Raw genomic sequence first — 19,805 nt, 5'->3', positions numbered from 1 at the left:
ATCTTGTGTCGCAACATCTTAATCTAAGTGTTTGTTCTCCTTGTATTGACATCACCTTGGGGGTGGTTCTTTTATCTTGCAGGCGGGGAAGTTTAGTATTGTACCAACTATAGTGAACTTGGGTGCAGCATTGTCATTCCTCAGTTTGGTGAGTAGACATGTTCAGTCCTGCAACATGGAGAAAAAACACACACACAAGTTTTCTGATGATAGGCAGAATTTGAGTGTTTTAATTATTTTACCTCAGGTTCCCGTAGTTTCTGACTGGATCATGTTGACATGCACGAAGAAAAAAGATCTTTATGGCAAACTTAAAGCCACATATCTGAGTGAGGATGCTGAGGCTGAAGCAGTGAGTGACTAATCCTTCAGTTTCACATTAACACATACATACAGCACATACATACATTCCTCACTGGCAGTAATTCATATTAAATAGGATATTGATTAACTGTACTTTCTTAAGGTCAATCATTGTACTGATGCTTTCTATTTCTACAGATGTCAATGGGCACCTCCTATGGAACTCAGTAACATGGTCACAACGACATTTCTACACAATGATCTGAACCTGCTCTAAAAAATTGTCCTCAGCATAATTTGAATTCTTCAATAAAATGGGTTAAATGTAAAATGTAAAGAATGAGTATGAGTAAGAAATGTTATAATATTACAAACAGGTGATAAATTAAAGGAAAAAGCTGAAAAATAAGTGGATGATAATGCATCCATCCATGGGTCATAAGGGGTCACTGAAAGGTTTGTGTCAGAGCCCTTGAATAGAGTGATGAACATCACATGCTGTTGCTTTCACAGTCACCACATCTCAGCCCAACTCAACACTAATGGGAGATTTTGAAAGGCGACATGTTACACAGCGCTCTCTACCACCATCATCAAAACACCAAATGAGGGAATATGTTTAGGAAGAAAAGTGTTCATCCCTACGATAGAGTTCAGAGAATCACTACCAAGGAGAACTGAAGCTAGTCTGGTGGCACGTTTCTCTCTGCAGGTCCTCCTGCCTCTGGAGCCGTAGACTTTGGATCTGCAACTTCAAACCACCTAGGGCCTTCATGATACAGTTTAACACCTGCTGCTAAATTTGCTAAATTTACTATAATTAATAATTATTATTATTACTGATATTAACTTTCATTATTATTGCTGTTACTGCCCTACTCACTATTATTAATATTACTATCATTGCATGGTCTTGTTCTTTTACTCGCTCGCTCTCTCTCTCTCTCTCTCTCTCTCTTTGCCAACCCAAACGGTCAAGGCAGATGACAGCCCACCCTGAGTCCGGTTTTCTGCTCGAAGTTTCTGCCTCTTAAAAGGAAGTTTTTCCCTGCCACTGTCACCTGGTGCTCCTCTTGGTGTGAATTGTTGGGTCTCTGTAAATAATATTTAAAGATAACTTATGTTGTGAATTGGCGCTATACGAACGAAAACTGACGTGATTTGACTGGACATGGTGGCCCAACACCTTAAGACACTATGGCTATGTTATTTTTTCCTTCAATTTGTCACCGCTCTGTATCTATATATGAAGTCTGAGTCCCAGAGCGATGCCTCCCCCGCGCCGCACGGGGGCAGCACGGCTTCAGCTTACGACCAAACACAAGAGGCTTCTCAGTGTGCTAGCAAACAACAGAGTGAGGCAGAGGAGCCCTTCAGATGGCAGCGCTGGCATAAAAACTTGCCAGAATTCAGTTTTTGTTTTTTTTATCCTTTACTTGTTTAACTAACTAGTCGTTGTATGTCTAGTAGTGGTGCTTGTGGAGGAGCTAGCCTGGCTGTATCAGCAGCGAACCAGGAAACAGGCTAGTTAGTGCTGTTAGCCTAACAGCTAAAGTTGCAGTTGGGCAGCTGGTTTCTTCGAGTTAGCCTCGATGAGGAAACCCAACCCAGCTTTCAATGCTGTAAACAAGACTGACCAGCTTGTCTGGAGTTAGCTAGTTGGCCGCTTGTCAAAGAAAAATTACAGCAGAATGACAGGTGAGTGACATGAACCGATGTTACACCCTTAATAACTGAGCTAACATAGTTTGCTTTTGTATAGCATCGTCAGTTTGCACTTTTAATAATGTTTGAGTTGTTTGCAAAGAGTAATAATGACACCACGGCTTTTCTCAGAGGATGCCATCCTGTTGAATGTGCCTGTCATTCGGCAGCTGTACCACTGGGATTGTGGGTTAGCCTGCTCCAGGATGGTCCTGAAGTAAGTGCACAGTAAAGTTGCTTACTTATTAAATCATAAAATATCGACCATTATGCATTATGTACTCAGCTAAATGTCCTCGTAATAATGAATCATCTCTACACAAAACATATTGAAACTGTACCTTGTAGTAACACTGAACTGCCTTACATTTGTAAATGTTACAAGTGCAACAAGTGTGCACTGTAGTTTACTCAAAGGAATTCACGGACATCTTTTACTGTCCGATCATGCAGGTACCTCCACCCAGTCTGTGACGAGGAGTTTCAGAGAGCATGCTGGGAGCTGAAGCTGACAGAGAGTGTGTGGACTATTGACCTGGCCTACCTCATGTGCCATCTAGGAATCAGACACTGCTTTTGCACGCAGACTCTGGGCGTTGATAAGGGTTTTAGGAATCAGGTACATAGTCTTAGCTATCAGTACTGTTCTAATTTGAAGTTATTTGAAAAATTTTTTTAGGCCTGTGTGTGTGACAGTGTCTTTTTATTCTCTTGGTGTGGTTTGCAGTCCTTTTATAAGAAGCATTTTGATACAGAAGAAGACAGAGTGAATGAGCTCTTCCTCAAAGCAGAAAGCAAAGGTGTGGTGGTGAGGAAATGGTGAGTTTTCTGTTAATTATTATTCACTTGGAGAAGCCACCTGTTTTTGATTTACACAAAGTAAACCTAACGTTAAATGTATCTGTGTTTTTTTCTCTCTGTAGTTCCGTAACCGTTCAGGAAATCCAGGCTCATCTGGAGCAGGGCCACGTTGCCATAGTGCTGGTCAACGCTGTCGTCTTGACGTGTGAACTGTGCTCCTCACCTGTCAAATACTGCTGCTTCCTGCCCGTGGGTCAGAAGTGTTTCTGTAGGAAGCCAGAGTACCAAGGTCACTTTGTGGTCGTGTGTGGCTTCAACAGGACCACAGGCTGTATTTTCTACAACAACCCTGCGTATTCTGATAGTGAGTAATCTCATATATCCAAAGCACAAGCTGAATGTGGCATATGTATTTGAATAAAAAAACAGTTAAAGTAACAATGGGCTGCAGGGAAAAAAATATTATGAAATTATAATACCAAGAGACAATGTCAGAAGTTAGAGGTCGGGACAGGCATAATACCTGTTTCTCTTCTCTGTATTTAAAGAGATTAGTTGATAGACAGAGAATTAATTCCTAACAAAGTTGATAATCACTTAGACGTCTTAAGTCATTTGTCAAGCAAAAATGCTTGTGGACATTTGTGGTTTCTAGTTTCGCAACTTTATGGATTTCCTGCTTGTCTCTCTTTCATATGTTTGTGCATTACACAACAATTTGACTTTTGAACTGTTGGTCATAACAAAAAAACAATAAATAAAGACTACTCCACACTGGGGCTCTGACAACTTGGAACAGACATTTTTGATTATTTCCACACATCTTATAGACTAAACAATTAACCAGTGAATAAAAAAAAACAATTCACACAGTAATTTAAAATGAAAATAATTATTAGTTGTGGCCTTACATGAAAGCACATTTTAGTCCATTTTCGGTCAGCAGCTTCGAAGTCTTGATCTTGTCAGCAATGTAGACTGTTGAGTTGTGGATGTACTGGAAACCATTACTGAATTAATTCAAAGCAATAGTTTGTGGAATAAAATATTGTCTAATGATATGTCTGTACCAAGTTTTGTGGCAATCCATCCAATAGGAGTTGAGATATTTAACTCAAAACACCAACCTTCACCAGTGTCAGGAGATCAAAGTTTGTAGGATTCATCATCTGGAAACAATGAATATTTGTAGGAAATTTAATGGCTCTTCGGCCAATAGTTGTTGAGATATTTTTGGACCAAAGTGGTTTTGTAATCCCCTGACTGATAGTTATGAGTAATGTGTTCAGTTTGGAACTGACAGGTGTGTTTATGTGTGTTTTTTAGGGGTGTGCTGCACCAGCGTCAGTAACTTTGAGGAGGCTCGGCGGAGCTATGGGACAGATGAGGATATCCTGTTCATCTTTAAGGAGAGTTGATGGACAGTGATGATGGATTTGGATTTCACTCTTCCTCAGCTCATCATTGTATTGATATCATGTTGCTGCAGGTCTCCAGTCCTGGACTGTCAGCAGATCCCCTGGACTATCCTCCCCTGGTGCTAATAAGCCCGACTGCTCACAGGAAAAAGATCTCTAACACTTGCTGCAGAATCACCGCTCTCTTATTCCCTCTTACACCGTCAGTACTACTTGACCTGTGATAGATTAACAGCGAATAATTCAAAATCTATTTATTATTTTTATTTCCCTTTTTGACATGAGCAGATAGTTCAAAGGAATTTTATTGTCTTTGTTGAATTTTAATGACTGCAGTTGCTCATAGATAGAATCTACTGAAATGTCAGACTTTGAGCAGAGGATTTCAGACTTGTGAAACTACAGTGGATGAAATGTGGGAATCAAAACCTAGAATTACCAGGAAATAGTGTTCATATAATTCAGGGCTGATGATGACAACAATTTGTATAGAAAATGTAATTGTTCTGTTCAGTGTTGAAGTCTGACAGGATTCATCTGTAGTCACCGCCCTCACCTCCACTTGCCCTTGTAGGATTCCTCCTAACTCACCCCCTACTCACTTTTTATTCAGATGATTCAATCAACAGGGAAAACAGGAGTTGTAGTGGTTGTGCTTTGAGAGTCTCAGGTAATTAATGCCCTCAAGTGTGACATGCGTAACAAATGAAAAAACTAGTTCAATGCAATACTCCCATAGTCTGTCTATGGGTCTCAATCTGCCTGCAGAAGAACATGGATAGTGGATGGACACATTGAAACATGAACTCACCGGTTTCGTTCACTTCACAGGGAAAACAAATGTCTCAACAGCTTGTGTCCATGGCAACATACTGGTGAGGTGAATGCATTGTTTGCTTGTTTTGATTATGTGGAAGGACAAAGGTGTAATTTTCTCTGTGGAAAGCAGTGAACACTAGCTAATTTACACATTGTCACTCAGTTTTATTTCTATTTTTGGTATTATGTATACATTTTTGCACTACACTTTTCATACCAGATATAATTATGTGTTATTTAAATTGAACATTTTATCATGAAATTGCTTTTCTGAATCCATAAAAAGTGTTAATTCCTGGTTGTGCTTTTTGGTAAGACTAAACTGCACATTCAAAACCACAAACTTTATTTTTTATTAAACATAGATCTGCATTTATTATATGTTACAATTAAAGGATTTGAACACATGCTCCATCTTTGGCAGTTTTACTGGCGCATGGATGTTTAATCAGGCACCACAGCATTAAATCTCATTATTAAGGGAATAGAAACAGAGCTGCTCTTCATATGTTACTAGACTGATCATGTTAATTCTCCTTTTATTCATCTGTTTTTGTTTTTTTTTCTTACAACAGTGCCCTTGTTTGAAGCTGAAGTACCCTCTGTATTTTCCCTCAAGCATTTTCTAATTATGAAATGAAAACCTAAAGTCTGTACAGTAAATTATAAGAACTTTATCATTTGTGAAACTAACTTGATGACAAACCCCCATCCCCATTGAATTCTCATAATTAAATGCTGTATTTTTATTGGTCTGATAACTTGATCTGCTCATAGTATCCCCAAGTCAGTTTGTTATGTGAGGGATTGTGTGCAGTCACTAAATGTTTTGTTCTAAAAATGACATGAGTGTTTTTCACCACCCTAACATATAACAGTTAACTGGGCAGTCCAGTGTACATGAACACACAGCCCTTAATGCTGTCATTTAAATCAATGGTTACAACGACATTTCTCTGTTTGTGCTTCCTAAGAAAAAGAAGCGGTGTCTCAAATCTGAAAATGAGTGAATATGTGGGGTTCACCTTGAAAACATTTTTAAAAGAAAAAAACAAAGATTTTTCCTCTCTGGTATGACCAGTATCTTATAGCGAATAGCAACCATGAAGATAGAAATAGCTATGTAAATGACATCACTATTGTGCTACTGTTGCAATGCAGCATTAGGCATTATCCCCTAACAGTCAGGTGTAGCTCCAATGGCCACTGTTCAGCAAAATTTGCATGTTCTCATAATATGGACTCAATTCTCTGACAACTTTTTCAGAAAAACTTTAATCCTGCTGCTCAGAACTGAAGAATTCGGGTTTGTCAAATCGTCAACAATGAAAGCACGCAAACTCACTCACCCTGAAATGAAGAACAGGCCTATGGTTTGGCCTTGAATTTAGTTTTATGAGAATCAACAGTGGCAAAATGAATCCGTGTTACAGATTTTGATTTGACGGAACAATAAATGAACACAAGTACTGAAATGGACTCCGGTTAATGTACAGTAAATCTGTGGGATGTCTTCTACTCCTTCACTATGTTGGGTTTAAAGTCATGTCTAACAGCCTTGGTAAGTTCCTCTGCATACTCAGCATACCTCCCAGTCATCTGCAAAGTAAAGTACAGTCAGCAGCTATGTTTATCACAGCAGAATAACTGCATCCAGTCATGAGTGCCTCCTCAAATCATATGTGCAATTCTTGAATATGTTGCTTTGTTAGCAGTGGTGGAGAGTAACCACATTCACTCCACTACTGAATATAAGCACAGCTCTGAGCTCTTATGCTTTACTTGAGTTTTGTCTTTTCATGTCCCTCTACTCACCTACAATTCAGAGAAATACTGTGCTTTTGACTCCACAGTAATGTTTGACAGCTATAATTACTTCACATATATCATATAGCTTATATAAAAACAAAACATATGAAGAGCTTATAGATTAAACTTCCCAACAACATCCACAGTTAGAGCTGAAATCATTAAATTATCAACGAGTTGACATTGACACTGCAACATTTCATGGGTCCATCTTCGCTTCTGAAATGTGAGGATTCGCTGAATTTACCTTAAAACTCCATTTGTCACTGAGTTGTCTGTTCAGGTTGAGATCCATTTCTACCACCAGTAGTCCGTCACGGGTTCTAGAGAGCCCCGGGGTCCGGCTGCCGTCAGGAGCAGCCACATAACTGGATCCATAGAAGTGTCCAAAGTCATGGTGAGCTGCAAAAGACAGGAGAGCCGTCTTAAACTGTTTCTCCTACAGCTCCACAGTCACTGTATGTGGGACCAAAACTGACTGACTGGGAAAAAATGAAGTAAAATGAAGTAGGCTAGTTGAAGGCAGTTACTTATACACTGCACAAAACGTCATGGTTACAGGATTATATGTTTCATGGTTGAGTAACATTCAGGTTTGCTTTAACAATGTAATTTTATATTCACCTACATCCCCTCACTATACGATACTGTACCATAGTCAAATTTAAATGAAATAAAAGCATCTTTATGTGAGGTAAATCTCATACCTTTTTTTCCATCACCAGATGTGAACTCACTTTTGAAATTCTCCTGGATCAAACACAAGAATGCAAAGACACTTTTTTTTAACATTACTTCATATGCTGTGAATTAATCAGAGACACATTAGGATCTGTGTATGAGACAGGTTCATTTTAGGCCTTTAAACTTTAAACTGGCAGTGATGACTGATATGACAGTGGTGTGTACAGACAGATTACGGTGGACTTACCGTCCCAACACGGTTGATTGCACAAGTAAAACAGTGGTTAGCTATTGCTGCATTCCTGGCCTCTATTGGCCACATGGGCTCACTGCAGAAAAGAAATACCTTTATGGTTGATGGAAATATAATATAACAATATATAATGACAACTTCAATATATAACGACAGCAATAAGTGATAATAACATTACCATTGACATTACTAATTTAATTTACAGTAATTTGATTAATCTGAAGTTGGGGAATATGCCTTACTAAAACACCTACTTAATGTTTAATAAAATAATCACACAGCAAATATGGAGACATGACTCTACCAGCGTAGGAATACTGAACTCAGTGCACAGACAGGAGTGTGGGGCCCTCGAGCAGGTTAAAGGGATAGTTCAGGTTATTTGACGTGGGGTGGTGTGAGGTAGTCATGCATAGTCAGTATGTTACCTGTAGTAGATTAAGATCAGCGCGCTGCTAGTTAGGACAGGCAGCAGGAAACACCTGCAGACTGGCAGAGCGATGTGTTGCGGTGTTTTAGACACCCGTCCTTTGGTACTACATTTTTACAAACGCTGAACTACCGAATTCCTAAGCACAAGCGTGCCTCGGTGTTACACCGCAGCTGCAGGTCAGCTGAGTGAAGCTGAGTAACCCTAACCCTACCTCACACAACCCCACGTCAAATAACCCAAACTATCCCTTTAATACAGCCATGACAGGAATAATACTCCCTCTGTTTAGTCCCTTACCTCAGGGCTCCAACAGTAGCTGAGGGGTTGAAAATGATCTCAGCCCCGTTCATACTGTACATGAACCAGTTGAGAGGGTGATGGCGCCCGTAGCAGATGTTCACAGCTATCTTCCCAAACTGTGTCTGGAACACTGTGTGGCCAGTGTCGCCCTCCATATAATACGTGGACTGCATAAAGAAAACACAGTGAGCAAAGCAGTTTACCTAATTCTGCACAGCTGCTGTGGATCATACAGTTTGACGGAGATCCCCCACTAACCTCATTAAAGTCTCCAATCCTGGGAATATGGTTCTTCCTGCTCTTTCCCAGCACATTTCCAGAGTTGGAGATCACCACTGCTGTGTTCCACAGAGTGTTGTGCAGCTCCTCTCGCTCCAGAATTGGGGAAACGACTACCATGTTGTATTTTTTGGCCAGCTAATAATAGAAATAGCGTTTTTAGACTTATGTTCTGCAGTGAATCTTATGTGTGGCACACTTGTGTAATCTCACTTCTTGGCAGAAGCGTGTGGTGTTTCCTTCTTCAGCAGACTCTGCAAACTCTGTCCATGGCTCTTTTTCGCGGGTGCAGAAAGCAAAGGGCATGGCTGTGGACAGGAAACAGTCAGTCAGTCTGTTTTATTGGGAATATTTGATTTACAATATCATTTTACAGCTGTGATTGTGACTCCTGAAAGTACTCACTCCAGGTCTCCTGAAAGCAGACGATGTTTACACCGCACATGGCTGCTACCTCCACCATTTCACCAATCCGGTTGTGCATGCCATTGATCTGTGGTGGGAACATGCAGAGGATTAACACTTCAAGAAATCCATTCTATCAAATGTCTTACTGCATCATGTCCATCTCTACCCCACTCAGGTCTCTCTGAGCATGTGTTTTGGTCTGTAATATGTGTCTAAGTCCTGACCTGGTCTATGATGGGGGCGTCAGTAGGCAGAACAACATGGTGCTGAATGAGTCCAACCCGGATCTTCCTTGCCGGCCTCAGCTGTTCCTGCGTAGCCTCAAACCTGTAACCCTTCAGCTCAAAGTCACGCTCAGAAGCAGCTTCCACAGCACTCGGAGGGAGGTCCAACTTCCTGTAACAGATGATGGGCAGAGGGTAGATAGATAGATAGATCGATAGATAGATACTTTATTTCATGTTAAAATGTCTTTGTCTGTGTGTCTCAGGCTTTGTGTCAGTAGTGAGAAGTAAGCAAAGGCTTTGACTGCTTAGTCAACAGAAAATTAACCAGCAAGTATTTTAATAATCAATTAGTTAAGTCATCAAGAAAAATCAAGACAAATATTTGCTGGTTGTATTTACTGCTTTTCTTTATTATATAGTAAACTGAATGTCTTTGAGTTTTGGACAGTTGGCTGGACATCAGCATTATTCATTATTTAATGATACTGTCACCTGTATTTCTTGGTCAGATGCGTTCTCCAGGCTCTCTGAGCTGTGGGTGATAAGCAGGCTACAATTTTCTTTAACTGTCTTCTATAATCACCACTGACATGGCAGGACAATTGACTCAACTTTAATCTGCTATTAGCTGGACATGTGTATCCAACAGACTGTCACATTCACACCTGTCCCACTGCAAACAATGGCAGATGGGAACCAAAAATGCTCCACGCTGAAGGGGTTGTAAATAACCAATTTAAATGTTACACCTGCATATTTCATATGAAATAATAAAGTACAGCAACTAATTATGAAATCATATGATAAACTCAAATAGCATTGCACCACATACAACACAAATCAATACGGTAAACTTAAAATTAAAATAATCCAGATGTGTACAATAATCAAGGTTATGATGTTTTATTGACAAGCAAGTAACTAATGAATCAAGAAAACAATCAACAGATTAATAGATAATGAAGATAATTGTTAGTTGCAGCACTAGTTTGTTTTTTATCACTGAGTTTGTGGCAAATAGACAATGGTGAGGACATACAAACTGCATGTGTGAAGTTTTGAACTTTTTATTGAGAAATCCTGTGTTTGACCAGGTGAAAGGTTGCATGTGTTGTACATTGCAGCTCTGACTGAAGTCCACTCAAAGTCCTCGCTGCAGATTAATAATGCAATGCTGCAATATAATAATTAATCATTTACCCAGGACAAATTCATTTAAAAGACAATAACGTAGGTCTAGGTCACTGCAATTGCCAAATACTCACTTTGTTTCCTTCCCGAATAAGATGCGTTTGACCTCGGTGAGCTCAGGCTCCGGCAGGTGAGACTCCAGAGTTTTCTCCAGGGATTCAAACTCACACGCGGACATGTCTGCGGTTTCTTCGGGTTCACAGCGTCACAGCAGGTGCAGCAGCGCGGCCCGCTCTCTGCTGGGACTCTCTGTTTACACGTTTTATCTGACTCGCTCGTTATATAATCCTCAGTGTTTTCACGTACTGTGACGGAGTTCACATTTAACCCTCCTGCTGCAGTTTGCGGAAGTTGAACATTAACTGACCCAAGTTTCTCCGCCTTATGCGAGTCTGACTCACTGTCAGTCTGTCTGTTTGTTTGTTTGTTGGAATTTGGCCTACACAGAAAAGCAACGCACAACTTTATTAGGCTGCCAGAGGCAGCAGGCGACAAGTAGTAACTTGAATTAAAAAAAAAAGTATTATTCAGAGCAGGATTTTTTTTTTTTTTTATGCGACCCAAGTGATTGTGAAAATAACATTTTTTTAAGATTACAGTAATTGTCATGTTTTGAAAACCAAAAATATATTATATAAAGTATCTTCAGCAGCGGTTTCAGGGTAAAACGGCCGGCAGATGGCCAGGTAATGAGCTGCAACATAAAGAAGAAGAAAAAGTGGGCTGTCTTGTACGACCCAGCCAATCATAACACACTGTATGGGACGGGGCGTGGCTTGAAGTTGCCACAGGAGACAGTTGCCCTTATGACTTAAGTGTTACAAAGAAAACAATGTTTCTAGTGAAATTGTCCTGTGGCTGTTTCAGAGCAACTGTGAAAGGAGTCCTGTCAAAAGTGTCTCTGCTGACCCCCTGAACAACTCCATGGACACTCAGGGCCTCGTGACCGTAGAGAGGGAGGTGGTTCAGGTTCATTTTTGGCCTTTAAACTTTAAACTGGCAGTGATGACTGATATGACAGTGGTGTGTGTGCTGGTCCCGGTGTTTTTCTCCTGATGTGTCTCATATAGCCTACTGTGGTCAGCTTTAATGAGGCCTACTGCAGTAGCACCTGTGAAAGACAACTGCCCAAAAGCTTGTTTACATTTGCTTTTTACTTTGAATTATTGTATTCAGGCTTTAAAAATCATAAAGTAGTGTTTATTTATGAAGATTATCCTGCTGAACAAAACGTGTATAATCCAAAAACCTATCGAAAAAATCCCAGTGGCTGTTTTGTGGAAGGTCATGCTAACTCCCTAGTGGTCAATAGAGGAAGCGCAGTTTTTGGTACTTGTGTGTTGGCTTCGTTTTTCAGCCTCTGAGTTTGCCACTTGGGAAAAATACAATAACCAGCAATTTAAATGCTGTGATCAGCAATTAAGTGCTGTGTTACGAAATTATTTTCTCATTTCTTCATAGAGTTGTTTTGCAAGTGCAAGTAAATGTGGGGAAGTCTTGATAACCTACTGTATCTATTTCCTGTTCATCCATGTAAACCAAGCTTATGGTAATAGGAAGTTGCTCTCAGCCTGACACAGACTCTGTGAAGGGTCAAGTGCCCGTCTGCAAGTGTACCGATAAAACTCAAAGACATGTTCTGGATTCTGAGTCTATACTAGACATGAATTGCCACCACAACTTTGGTGTCATGAAGAGGATCCTCAATGAGAACCGACAGCGGACTTAATTCTGATGGAGAAAGCAGCAGTGTACAGTCAGAGAGAGGAATTTATGTCCCAACGAAGAGGGTGAGGAGTGTGAATCAGAGGCCTGAGGACGAGGTCAAGTCACTGCAGGATTGCTGGGAGAGGATACGGACAAGTCTGTCTTTACCAGAAAGACAGAGGCAGAACACCTCTGTCTTTCTGGTAAGAAAATTAAAAGGGTTCTGTAGACTGTTGGACAGTTAGATGTGTTAAAAAGTAAATTAGAGTAGGCAGAAAAGGAAGAGCAGGAAAAGAATGATAAGGTGTCGAAGAGGCAGAGAAAGACACACAGTGTTAAAGGTGTCCTCTCACTGTTGAAATATGTAGGGGATCCTGACTTGGACTTGGCTCGACCGAGGGTTCATCTGCAAGAACACAAACAAGTCTGGAGCAGTGACTCCTTCACAGTCAATTAATATATGTACGTATATTAAGAAATACCTATATGATTCATTTTTACATGGAACACATACAGTAAGCTCGCAACATGTGTGTTCTATATAAAAAAATATGTGTTTATATATTTTTATTCATTTATGCAAGTTTATTTAAAGACATACATATAAAAAAATCTATATATTTATATATGTTTTATTTTTTGTATTTATTTCTCATTAATTTTAAACATGTCTATCTTCTTATTCAAGGAAAGTGGTCTCAGACTTTTGGACCCTACTGTTTATAATGTGAAAATATATCGAGAGGCTTTGCGATGGATATGTGTTTATGAAACATGCAGTTTGTATTGGCTAGATATATATGTCAATATATGGAGGGTTAGGTTTCGTCTACAATTTTTATATGTACATATTCAATAGAAACACATATATGCATATATGGAAATTCAGTATGTACATATATATTACATTTGCATATGGGATTAGTTAGGGTTAGTTAGATTAGGGTTTATCTCATAAACCCTTTAAAAAGAGTGCCTTATCAGAAAGTGGTACCATTGACGATTCAAAAACATAATACAAGCATAAGGTACTTAAAAGCACTCAACCCTTTTTAGTGCCACAACTTCTTTGAAAGAAGCACAGATTGAGCTCGGCTAAAGAATAAAGCCAAGGAATAGGACTTACATGTGGATCAGCTGAGACAGGACCTACAGTAAATCAAAACTAACCTTTGTAACGAAGAGACCAACACAGAGAACTCATGAAAAGACACACACTAGAGCAGTTGCTACTAGAAACCTTTGTGAATTTAACAAAGTCAAACAACAATTACTTTGTGTGCACAGAAAAAAAACTACAGTTTCACCCTCATCCATAAAACTCACAAATGTTCTTTTTAAAAGTAATTTAAATTCAACTTTCTAGTTGTAATATCTCCTGTTTAAACACCTCTCTGTCCTGCTGTTGTTACAGATGTGAACTAACCACAGACACTTGGCTCATGGACTCACACCCTGTGGTGCACCAAAGTAAATAGGGAGTGATTTCGAACTTAGCCATAGTCTGTACAGTTTGTCAGTGTTGCAACCTGCTGTTCATAAGTTCAAAGTTGTCCTAGTTATAACATTAGAGTTCACAGTCAAAAGTTATGCACAGCTAAATTAAAGCAGATTGTACCACACAATCTAGTTTATAGAATAACTCCCACATGTAATGGCTGTGTAGCTGAGAACAAACCGAACAATTTGCATCCTACAGAAATAAAAATAACAACATTCATTCATAATGTAACAACAGTTAATCTATAATTTTATGGTATCCGTCATTATGAGAACCTTTTCTTTTCATTTCGAAGTTGTGGTGTTGTACTGAATATCAGTAATCAGCTGTGTATCAGCTGTGCTTGTCTTCGGCCTCGTACCTATGACCGAATCACAGCTGATTACTCATATTCAGTACAACATCAGAACCTTTTGTTTTATACAACAGTTCTACGAGCGCCATTTTAGTTAAATGAGCAACAACAGATTATGATTTGTTTGTTTAACTGCCTTTTCCATCTGATGCCAATTGCACTGTCACTTTTGTATTGTTTTTATTTTTATATTTCATTTTTATTGTTGTTAATTAATTCTTAATGTGTTTTTATTCTCAATTTGTGTAACTGTGTACGGTGTCCTTGAGTGCCAAGAAAGGCGCCTTTAAATAAAATGTATTATTATTATTATTATTATTATTTTATCATTTATTTGGCAACGCTAATACAAATAGTTCCACAACTGGACCGGTATTGGACTGTTGCTAAGCAACATAAACATTTTCCTGACATGCACAGTGCACACTAGCTTGCTACTTTGTCTACACGTTACCTCAGGTGTGCGCTGGAGTATCCAGGCTTCTTCCCTTCATCCTCTTCTGACAACCACACACCATTTAATTCAAATGTTATTTCTGGAAACATTTTAATCTTTGCAAAGTTTGTTACAATATAAGAGAGACAACGAACGTTAATGTGACGCTGATTAACAGCTAATAGAACAGCTGTGAAGCGGAGTGATACACGTAGTTAAAAGTCCCAGTGCTTTGTACTCTATCTCAGCACTCATGTAATGCCTCTCGTCCAATCAAATTACTTGGTCGGAACTAACTGTTGTATAATAATTAGTATTTACCGTTACAGAACTTACAACTCAGTCGGTAAAATGAAAAACATAGATTTGCCAAATTCCTATTACTGATGACTTAAATAGGTAGATGCATAAATACAGGATATACCTGGTCTATTTATGTGTAAATGTTTCAGGGTTTCTACAGAACAGTGTTATAGAAACTACTTCATTCGGTGGCTCTTGTTATTTGCAGAGATGTTTTTTTTTCTCCTGGTTTGTTTGGCCGGATTGTTCCTCTGTGTCCATCCTCCTCTCATCTTTCTGTCCCTCCCCTTGTTTGGGTTTGACAGTTTCCTCAACAGCTCTGCATCAGAAGAATTGACAAATAAAATTAACTTATTTCTTGTGTGGAGATCTTTCTAATTGTAGAGATGGGTTTCACCAGCAGGTGGCCTCAGAGAGCCATTTCAAATTTGCTGGTCAGTCAGTGCGGTTCAGTATTGATGTTCTCCTCTGTTGTGTGGTTGATGGTTGTATTTACCTGTAAACTCAGGATGACTCTGGCTGTGGTTGTTTAGGAGAGACACGTATTTCTGACCCCCAGTATCATCATCTGAAGGGAAGTAAAGTCATGAACTTTAATGTGTAATAAAACAGAGAGGCAAGAATAGTTCATCAGACATTTCCCACAAAACAGTCTATGTCCACCAAAATCAAAATATTATATACTTAAGAACAACTTTTATTATATATGTTTATTTACATTCTCCTTCCAAAGTTATAATTATACCGTGCAAGATGAAAATGATTGTGTCAGTCAAACATTAATGGTACCTCTAAAAGATTAAAAAGCACCAGAATTTGTTTGTGCAGTCACTTATCATTGTTGACCTTTTTCCAAATCTTAGACAGCCTATTCAAACTTGGAATCAAACCATTCAGGCCAGAGACTGAGAAAATGTTTTATTTATCTGGGCATTTGTACATTTAAAGTTCTGCTGAAGGTCGGAGTAGATGGACTTACTGCAGACTTGTAGGAGGACGTAGCATTGTCTCTCCACCAGCACGCTGCTGGCCAGAGCCTCGCTGTGCTGCTTCGCCTGTAAGTTCATCACTGAACCACTGCTGTCCATCAGGTCCACGCACTCTACGACAAGAATGTCATGGGTTTTAGTTCTTATTACATAATTAATCAAAAAGAATGTAGTGGTTTGTTAATCAGTACATGACATTGGTTTACAATACTTATCAGATGTACATATTTATTATCTATATATTATGATTTATTCAAGTAATGGCTAATTGACTTTTTCTGACATAAAAAATGGGAGTTGGTTCTTCAGGTGCTTTATGATACAGCGTTTAGCTAATACAGGTCCAGCCCAGTTGCCAGTTCAGTTTAACATTCCTGCAATAAATCAGTAATAGATAGTATAGTATAGTATAGTACAGTATAGTATAGTATAGTATAGTATAGTATAGTATAGTATAGTATAGTATAGTATAGTATAGTATAATATAGTATAATATAGTATAGTGCAGTGTAATGTAGTGTAGTGTAGTGTAGTGTAGTTTAGTATAGTGTAGTGTAGTGTAGTGCAGTGTAGTGTAGTGCAGTGTAGTGCAGTGTAGTGCAGTGCAGTGTAGTGCAGTGCAGTGTAGTGTAGTGCAGTATAGTATAGTGTAATGTAGTATAGTGTAATGTAGTGTAGTGCAGTGCAGTGTAGTGTAGTGTAGTTTAGTATAGTGTAGTGTAGTGTAGTGTAGTGCAGTGTAGTGTAGTGCAGTGTAGTGTAGTGCAGTGTAGTGTAGTGCAGTGTAGTGTAGTGCAATGTAATGTAGTGTAGTGCAGTGTAGTGTAGTGCAGTGTAGTGCAGTGTAGTGTAGTGCAGTGCAGTGTAGTGCAGTGCAGTGTAGTGTAGTGCAGTATAGTATAGTGTAATGTAGTATAGTGTAATGTAGTGTAGTGCAGTGCAGTGTAGTGCAGTGTAGTGCAGTGTAGTGTAGTGCAGTGCAGTGCAGTGTAGTGTAGTGCAGTATAGTATAGTGTAATGTAGTATAGTGTAATGTAGTGTAGTGTAGTGTAGTGCAGTGTAGTGCAGTGTAGTGCAGTGTAGTGCAGTGTAGTGTAGTGCAGTATAGTATAGTGTAATGTAGTATAGTGTAATGTAGTGTAGTGCAGTGTAGTGTAGTGCAGTGTAGTGCAGTGCAGTGTAGTGTAGTGCAGTATAGTATAGTGTAATGTAGTATAGTGTAATGTAGTGCAGTGTAGTGCAGTGTAGTGTAGTGCAGTGTAGTGCAGTGTAGTGCAGTGTAGTGCAGTGTAGTGCAGTGCAGTGTAGTGCAGTGTATTGCAGTGTAGTGTAGTGCAGTGTAGTGTAGTGCAGTGCAGTGTAGTGCAGTGCAGTGTAGTGTAGTGCAGTGTAGTGTAGTGCGGTGTAGTGTGGTGTAGTGTAGTGCAGTGTAGTGCAGTGCAGTGCAGTGTAGTGTAGTGCAGTGTAGTGCAGTGTAGTGTAGTGCAGTGCAGTGTAGTGTAGTGCAGTGTAGTGTAGTGCAGTGTAGTGTAGTGCAGTGTAGTGTGGTGTAGTGCAGTGCAGTGTAGTGTAGTGCAGTGTAGTGTAGTGTAGTGTAGTGCAGTGCAGTGTAGTGTAGTGTAGTGCAGTGTAGTGTAGTGTAGTATAGTGTAGTACAGTTTTGGAGATTTGGACATTTGGAGGATGCACTTTGTGATGCTGTTGAATTGTATTGAATTATACTAACATGTTTCTGTTATTTATTTATTGATGCAATGAGTTGGACATAGTAATAGCAACACTGTATTAGACTAAAGTTTAACTAGTTGTTCTTAATGATGTACACCTAGTAAAGATATGTAGGGAGAGATAATAAGAGAGACAGAGTTACAGATTCATTCAAGTGAATGGGAAAGTGGTCTTTCTATAATAATGACAGTATCAACAAAAAAATTAATGCAAAGTAAACATCTCTATTGTGAATGCAGACCTACTGAAACCTACTTTATTTTATGATAGATAATGTATGTAACATGACTACAACAAAGAGCACTGAGCTTTACTGTCTTACCTTTGACTGACTCACAGTCAAAGACTGAGGGCATAATATTAACTAATTAAAGTATTACCTGATAACAACTTTGACTGTGCTGCTTTAGCCCCAAGAAGCTTCACCAGTAACTTAGGGCCAAATTTAGAGGAACACTCGAGGGCAAAACTAGTCTGCAGAGCACTCGCAGCTCTACTCGCTGCTGTCTCTGAAGCTTTTTGCTTTGAGCACAAGGTAAGAACTGACTGAGACTCAGATGAGCAGCAACAGTTTCATTAAATCTTTAAATCTTCTTTCACTTGGACAATGGTCAGTAAGAGAACAAGGTTCAGACAGACTTTCATACAAAAAAATCCACTAATAAAAGTGAAGGGGCCAAAATGGTATTTTGAAAAGTAAGGGGGGACATTTGACCCCTAGTCCCAGTGGAAATTATACCACTACAGATTTCACCTTTAAAGTCCAGACCGCACCTCTCCTTTAGATGATGAAGGAAGTTTATCAGCCTACAGTTGAGATTCAACATTTCCATCCCGCTGTCTGTCGAGATATTTAGAAATAGTGCAGAAAATTTGCACTTTGATTATTTCATAAAACAAGTGTCTTTCTTGTCCCTGTACTCAGACATTTACTCTGGCAAAACAAACCAGTTCACAACTAAATACTGATTGCTGAAACAAAGCAACTACTTACCAACATATCTATTATATGTTGCAGTTTTCCAGGAAACTCAAATACAATAATCAAACTTCAAATATATGTAATCCCACATTGATTAGATAGATATATCCAGTAACGTTACTAACCTCCAAACAGAATAGTGACAAACATTTTCTGCTCCTGACTCCTCTGGTGCTGCCACTTCCAGCAGCTTAAAGCATCTGAGCCCAGGGAGCAACAAGCTTGGACTGGACACAAAGTGCAACAATAGAGGCTGTTAAATAAGTGTTGAGGGAGAGGCTGTACTGGCCTGCATGTTGTCGAGATGGCACACACACACACACATACACACACACACACACACACACACACACACACACACACACAGTTTACATCCTCTTCTTCTTCTTCTCCTCCTTTTCAGAGCTGAAGACTGTTAAGTGAGAGGACAAGGGACTGCTGTTGTTTGTATCCATGGAGTCTCCACACACAGACAGACCAACACTCTGGACTTTATAGCTACTTGTTGGGAAGTGATGTCAAGACCAACTAAAAAAGGTTTTATTGTTTCCCGCCACAGATTGGAACTAATACGTTGAATGGCCCGACCCGACTCTGCTCTGCTGTGATACCTGTGACAGAGAGTTTTCATCTTGATTCTGGAGCTGAGGGAGTCGGTCCAAGTTTACTATTCAGTTTGCAAGAAAAACAAACTCCATTACAGAACCTACTTCTTTGCTCTGTTCCCACTATGGTAAGCATTAAGGTTGATGGTTGTAGCTCCATATTTAGTATTGATTGGTGACCGTAGGGAAGAAAGCAGCGTATTTCCCAAAATGTCAAAATATTCCTTTGATATGAAATATTTATTAGAGCAGCTTTAAACTAAATGATTTACAAATAGATAAGAGAGCATGTATGGATCTTCTGCACTGACAACTGAGTTTTCTCACCAGATCTCCTATAGAGCTGCAAAAGTATAAAAATCTTGAATGAAATCTTCATATGACCCAGCTGAGGGGACAAGCGAATCAGAGCACGAGGACTCAGGAGGTCTCTGTGGTGAATCTTTAAAAAAGCATTAAAGTCCCCAGGGGAGGCTTTCAAAAAGAAGTAGACTCTGCTCCCTGTAACCTGAACTCACAAGGGAATTGCAATGAAAGCTGGGAAAATAAAGAACTCCAAAGATAGTTCGA

The 19,805-nt window shown here is 39.4% G+C and overlaps 4 protein-coding genes across 4 annotated transcripts in view; 2 read left to right on the top strand and 2 right to left on the bottom strand.

The window, feature by feature from the left end:
* p2rx4b (purinergic receptor P2X, ligand-gated ion channel, 4b) overlaps positions 1–634 on the top strand; it is a 4,091-nt gene extending 3,457 nt beyond the window's left edge. Inside the window, exons 8-10 of the mRNA XM_087171642.1 lie at positions 56–148; positions 248–352; positions 502–634. Coding sequence (XP_087027768.1) covers positions 56–148; positions 248–352; positions 502–534 — 231 coding nt within the window. The 3' untranslated portion in view covers positions 535–634. The remainder of the gene's footprint in view (positions 1–55; positions 149–247; positions 353–501) is intronic.
* A 995-nt stretch (positions 635–1,629) lies between these two features.
* Positions 1,630–5,886, top strand: gucd1 (guanylyl cyclase domain containing 1). The gene is made up of 6 exons (XM_023397712.2): positions 1,630–2,001; positions 2,140–2,224; positions 2,461–2,626; positions 2,735–2,826; positions 2,931–3,172; positions 4,135–5,886. The coding sequence occupies exons 1-6, from the start codon at positions 1,995–1,997 to the stop codon at positions 4,224–4,226; spliced, it is 684 nt and encodes a 227-aa protein (XP_023253480.1). The 5' UTR covers positions 1,630–1,994; the 3' UTR covers positions 4,227–5,886.
* Positions 5,887–6,302: 416 nt separating this feature from the next.
* Positions 6,303–10,917, bottom strand: upb1 (ureidopropionase, beta). The gene is made up of 10 exons (XM_023397711.2): positions 10,704–10,917; positions 9,436–9,607; positions 9,209–9,296; positions 9,017–9,111; positions 8,783–8,941; positions 8,522–8,691; positions 7,786–7,867; positions 7,562–7,604; positions 7,102–7,256; positions 6,303–6,644 (listed from the first exon to the last, which is right to left on the bottom strand). The coding sequence occupies exons 1-10, from the start codon at positions 10,805–10,807 to the stop codon at positions 6,561–6,563; spliced, it is 1,152 nt and encodes a 383-aa protein (XP_023253479.1). The 5' UTR covers positions 10,808–10,917; the 3' UTR covers positions 6,303–6,560.
* A 157-nt stretch (positions 10,918–11,074) lies between these two features.
* On the bottom strand, positions 11,075–18,899 carry c8h22orf15 (chromosome 8 C22orf15 homolog). The gene is made up of 5 exons (XM_023397701.2): positions 18,756–18,899; positions 18,403–18,489; positions 15,911–16,033; positions 15,428–15,499; positions 11,075–15,250 (listed from the first exon to the last, which is right to left on the bottom strand). Exons 1-5 carry the CDS (start codon positions 18,778–18,780, stop codon positions 15,108–15,110), a joined length of 450 nt encoding a protein of 149 aa, XP_023253469.2. The 5' UTR covers positions 18,781–18,899; the 3' UTR covers positions 11,075–15,107.
* Positions 18,900–19,805: the final 906 nt, after the last annotated feature.

This window comes from Seriola lalandi, unplaced genomic scaffold (assembly GCF_002814215.2).
Source record: "Seriola lalandi dorsalis isolate HSWRI2012SDOR001 ecotype SW California unplaced genomic scaffold, Sedor1 jcf7180002054883, whole genome shotgun sequence".
Lineage (NCBI taxonomy): Eukaryota > Metazoa > Chordata > Actinopteri > Carangiformes > Carangidae > Seriola > Seriola lalandi.
Note: the sequence above shows the minus strand (reverse complement) of the source record. Positions and strands in the feature narration are given on the sequence as shown.

Bases quoted from the DNA above. Each gene is read 5' to 3' on its own strand.
- c8h22orf15 (XM_023397701.2), bottom strand. From the start codon at position 18,780: ATGTTTGTCACTATTCTGTTTGGAG. The intron at 16,034-18,402 runs GTGAAATCTGTA...TTCTTGTCGTAG, and splicing joins GTGCGGTCTGGACTTTAAAG to AGTGCGTGGACCTGATGGAC. The intron at 15,500-15,910 runs GTAAGTCCATCT...ACTTCCCTTCAG, and splicing joins CGTCCTCCTACAAGTCTGCA to ATGATGATACTGGGGGTCAG.
- upb1 (XM_023397711.2), bottom strand. From the start codon at position 10,807: ATGTCCGCGTGTGAGTTTGAATCCCTGGAGAAAACTCTGGAGTCTCAC. The intron at 8,942-9,016 runs GTGAGATTACAC...TTCTATTATTAG, and splicing joins CCACACGCTTCTGCCAAGAA to CTGGCCAAAAAATACAACAT. The intron at 8,692-8,782 runs GTTAGTGGGGGA...TTCTTTATGCAG, and splicing joins GGATTGGAGACTTTAATGAG to TCCACGTATTATATGGAGGG.
- gucd1 (XM_023397712.2), top strand. The intron at 2,225-2,460 runs GTAAGTGCACAG...CCGATCATGCAG, and splicing joins TGCTCCAGGATGGTCCTGAA to GTACCTCCACCCAGTCTGTG. The intron at 3,173-4,134 runs GTGAGTAATCTC...TGTGTTTTTTAG, and splicing joins CAACCCTGCGTATTCTGATA to GGGTGTGCTGCACCAGCGTC.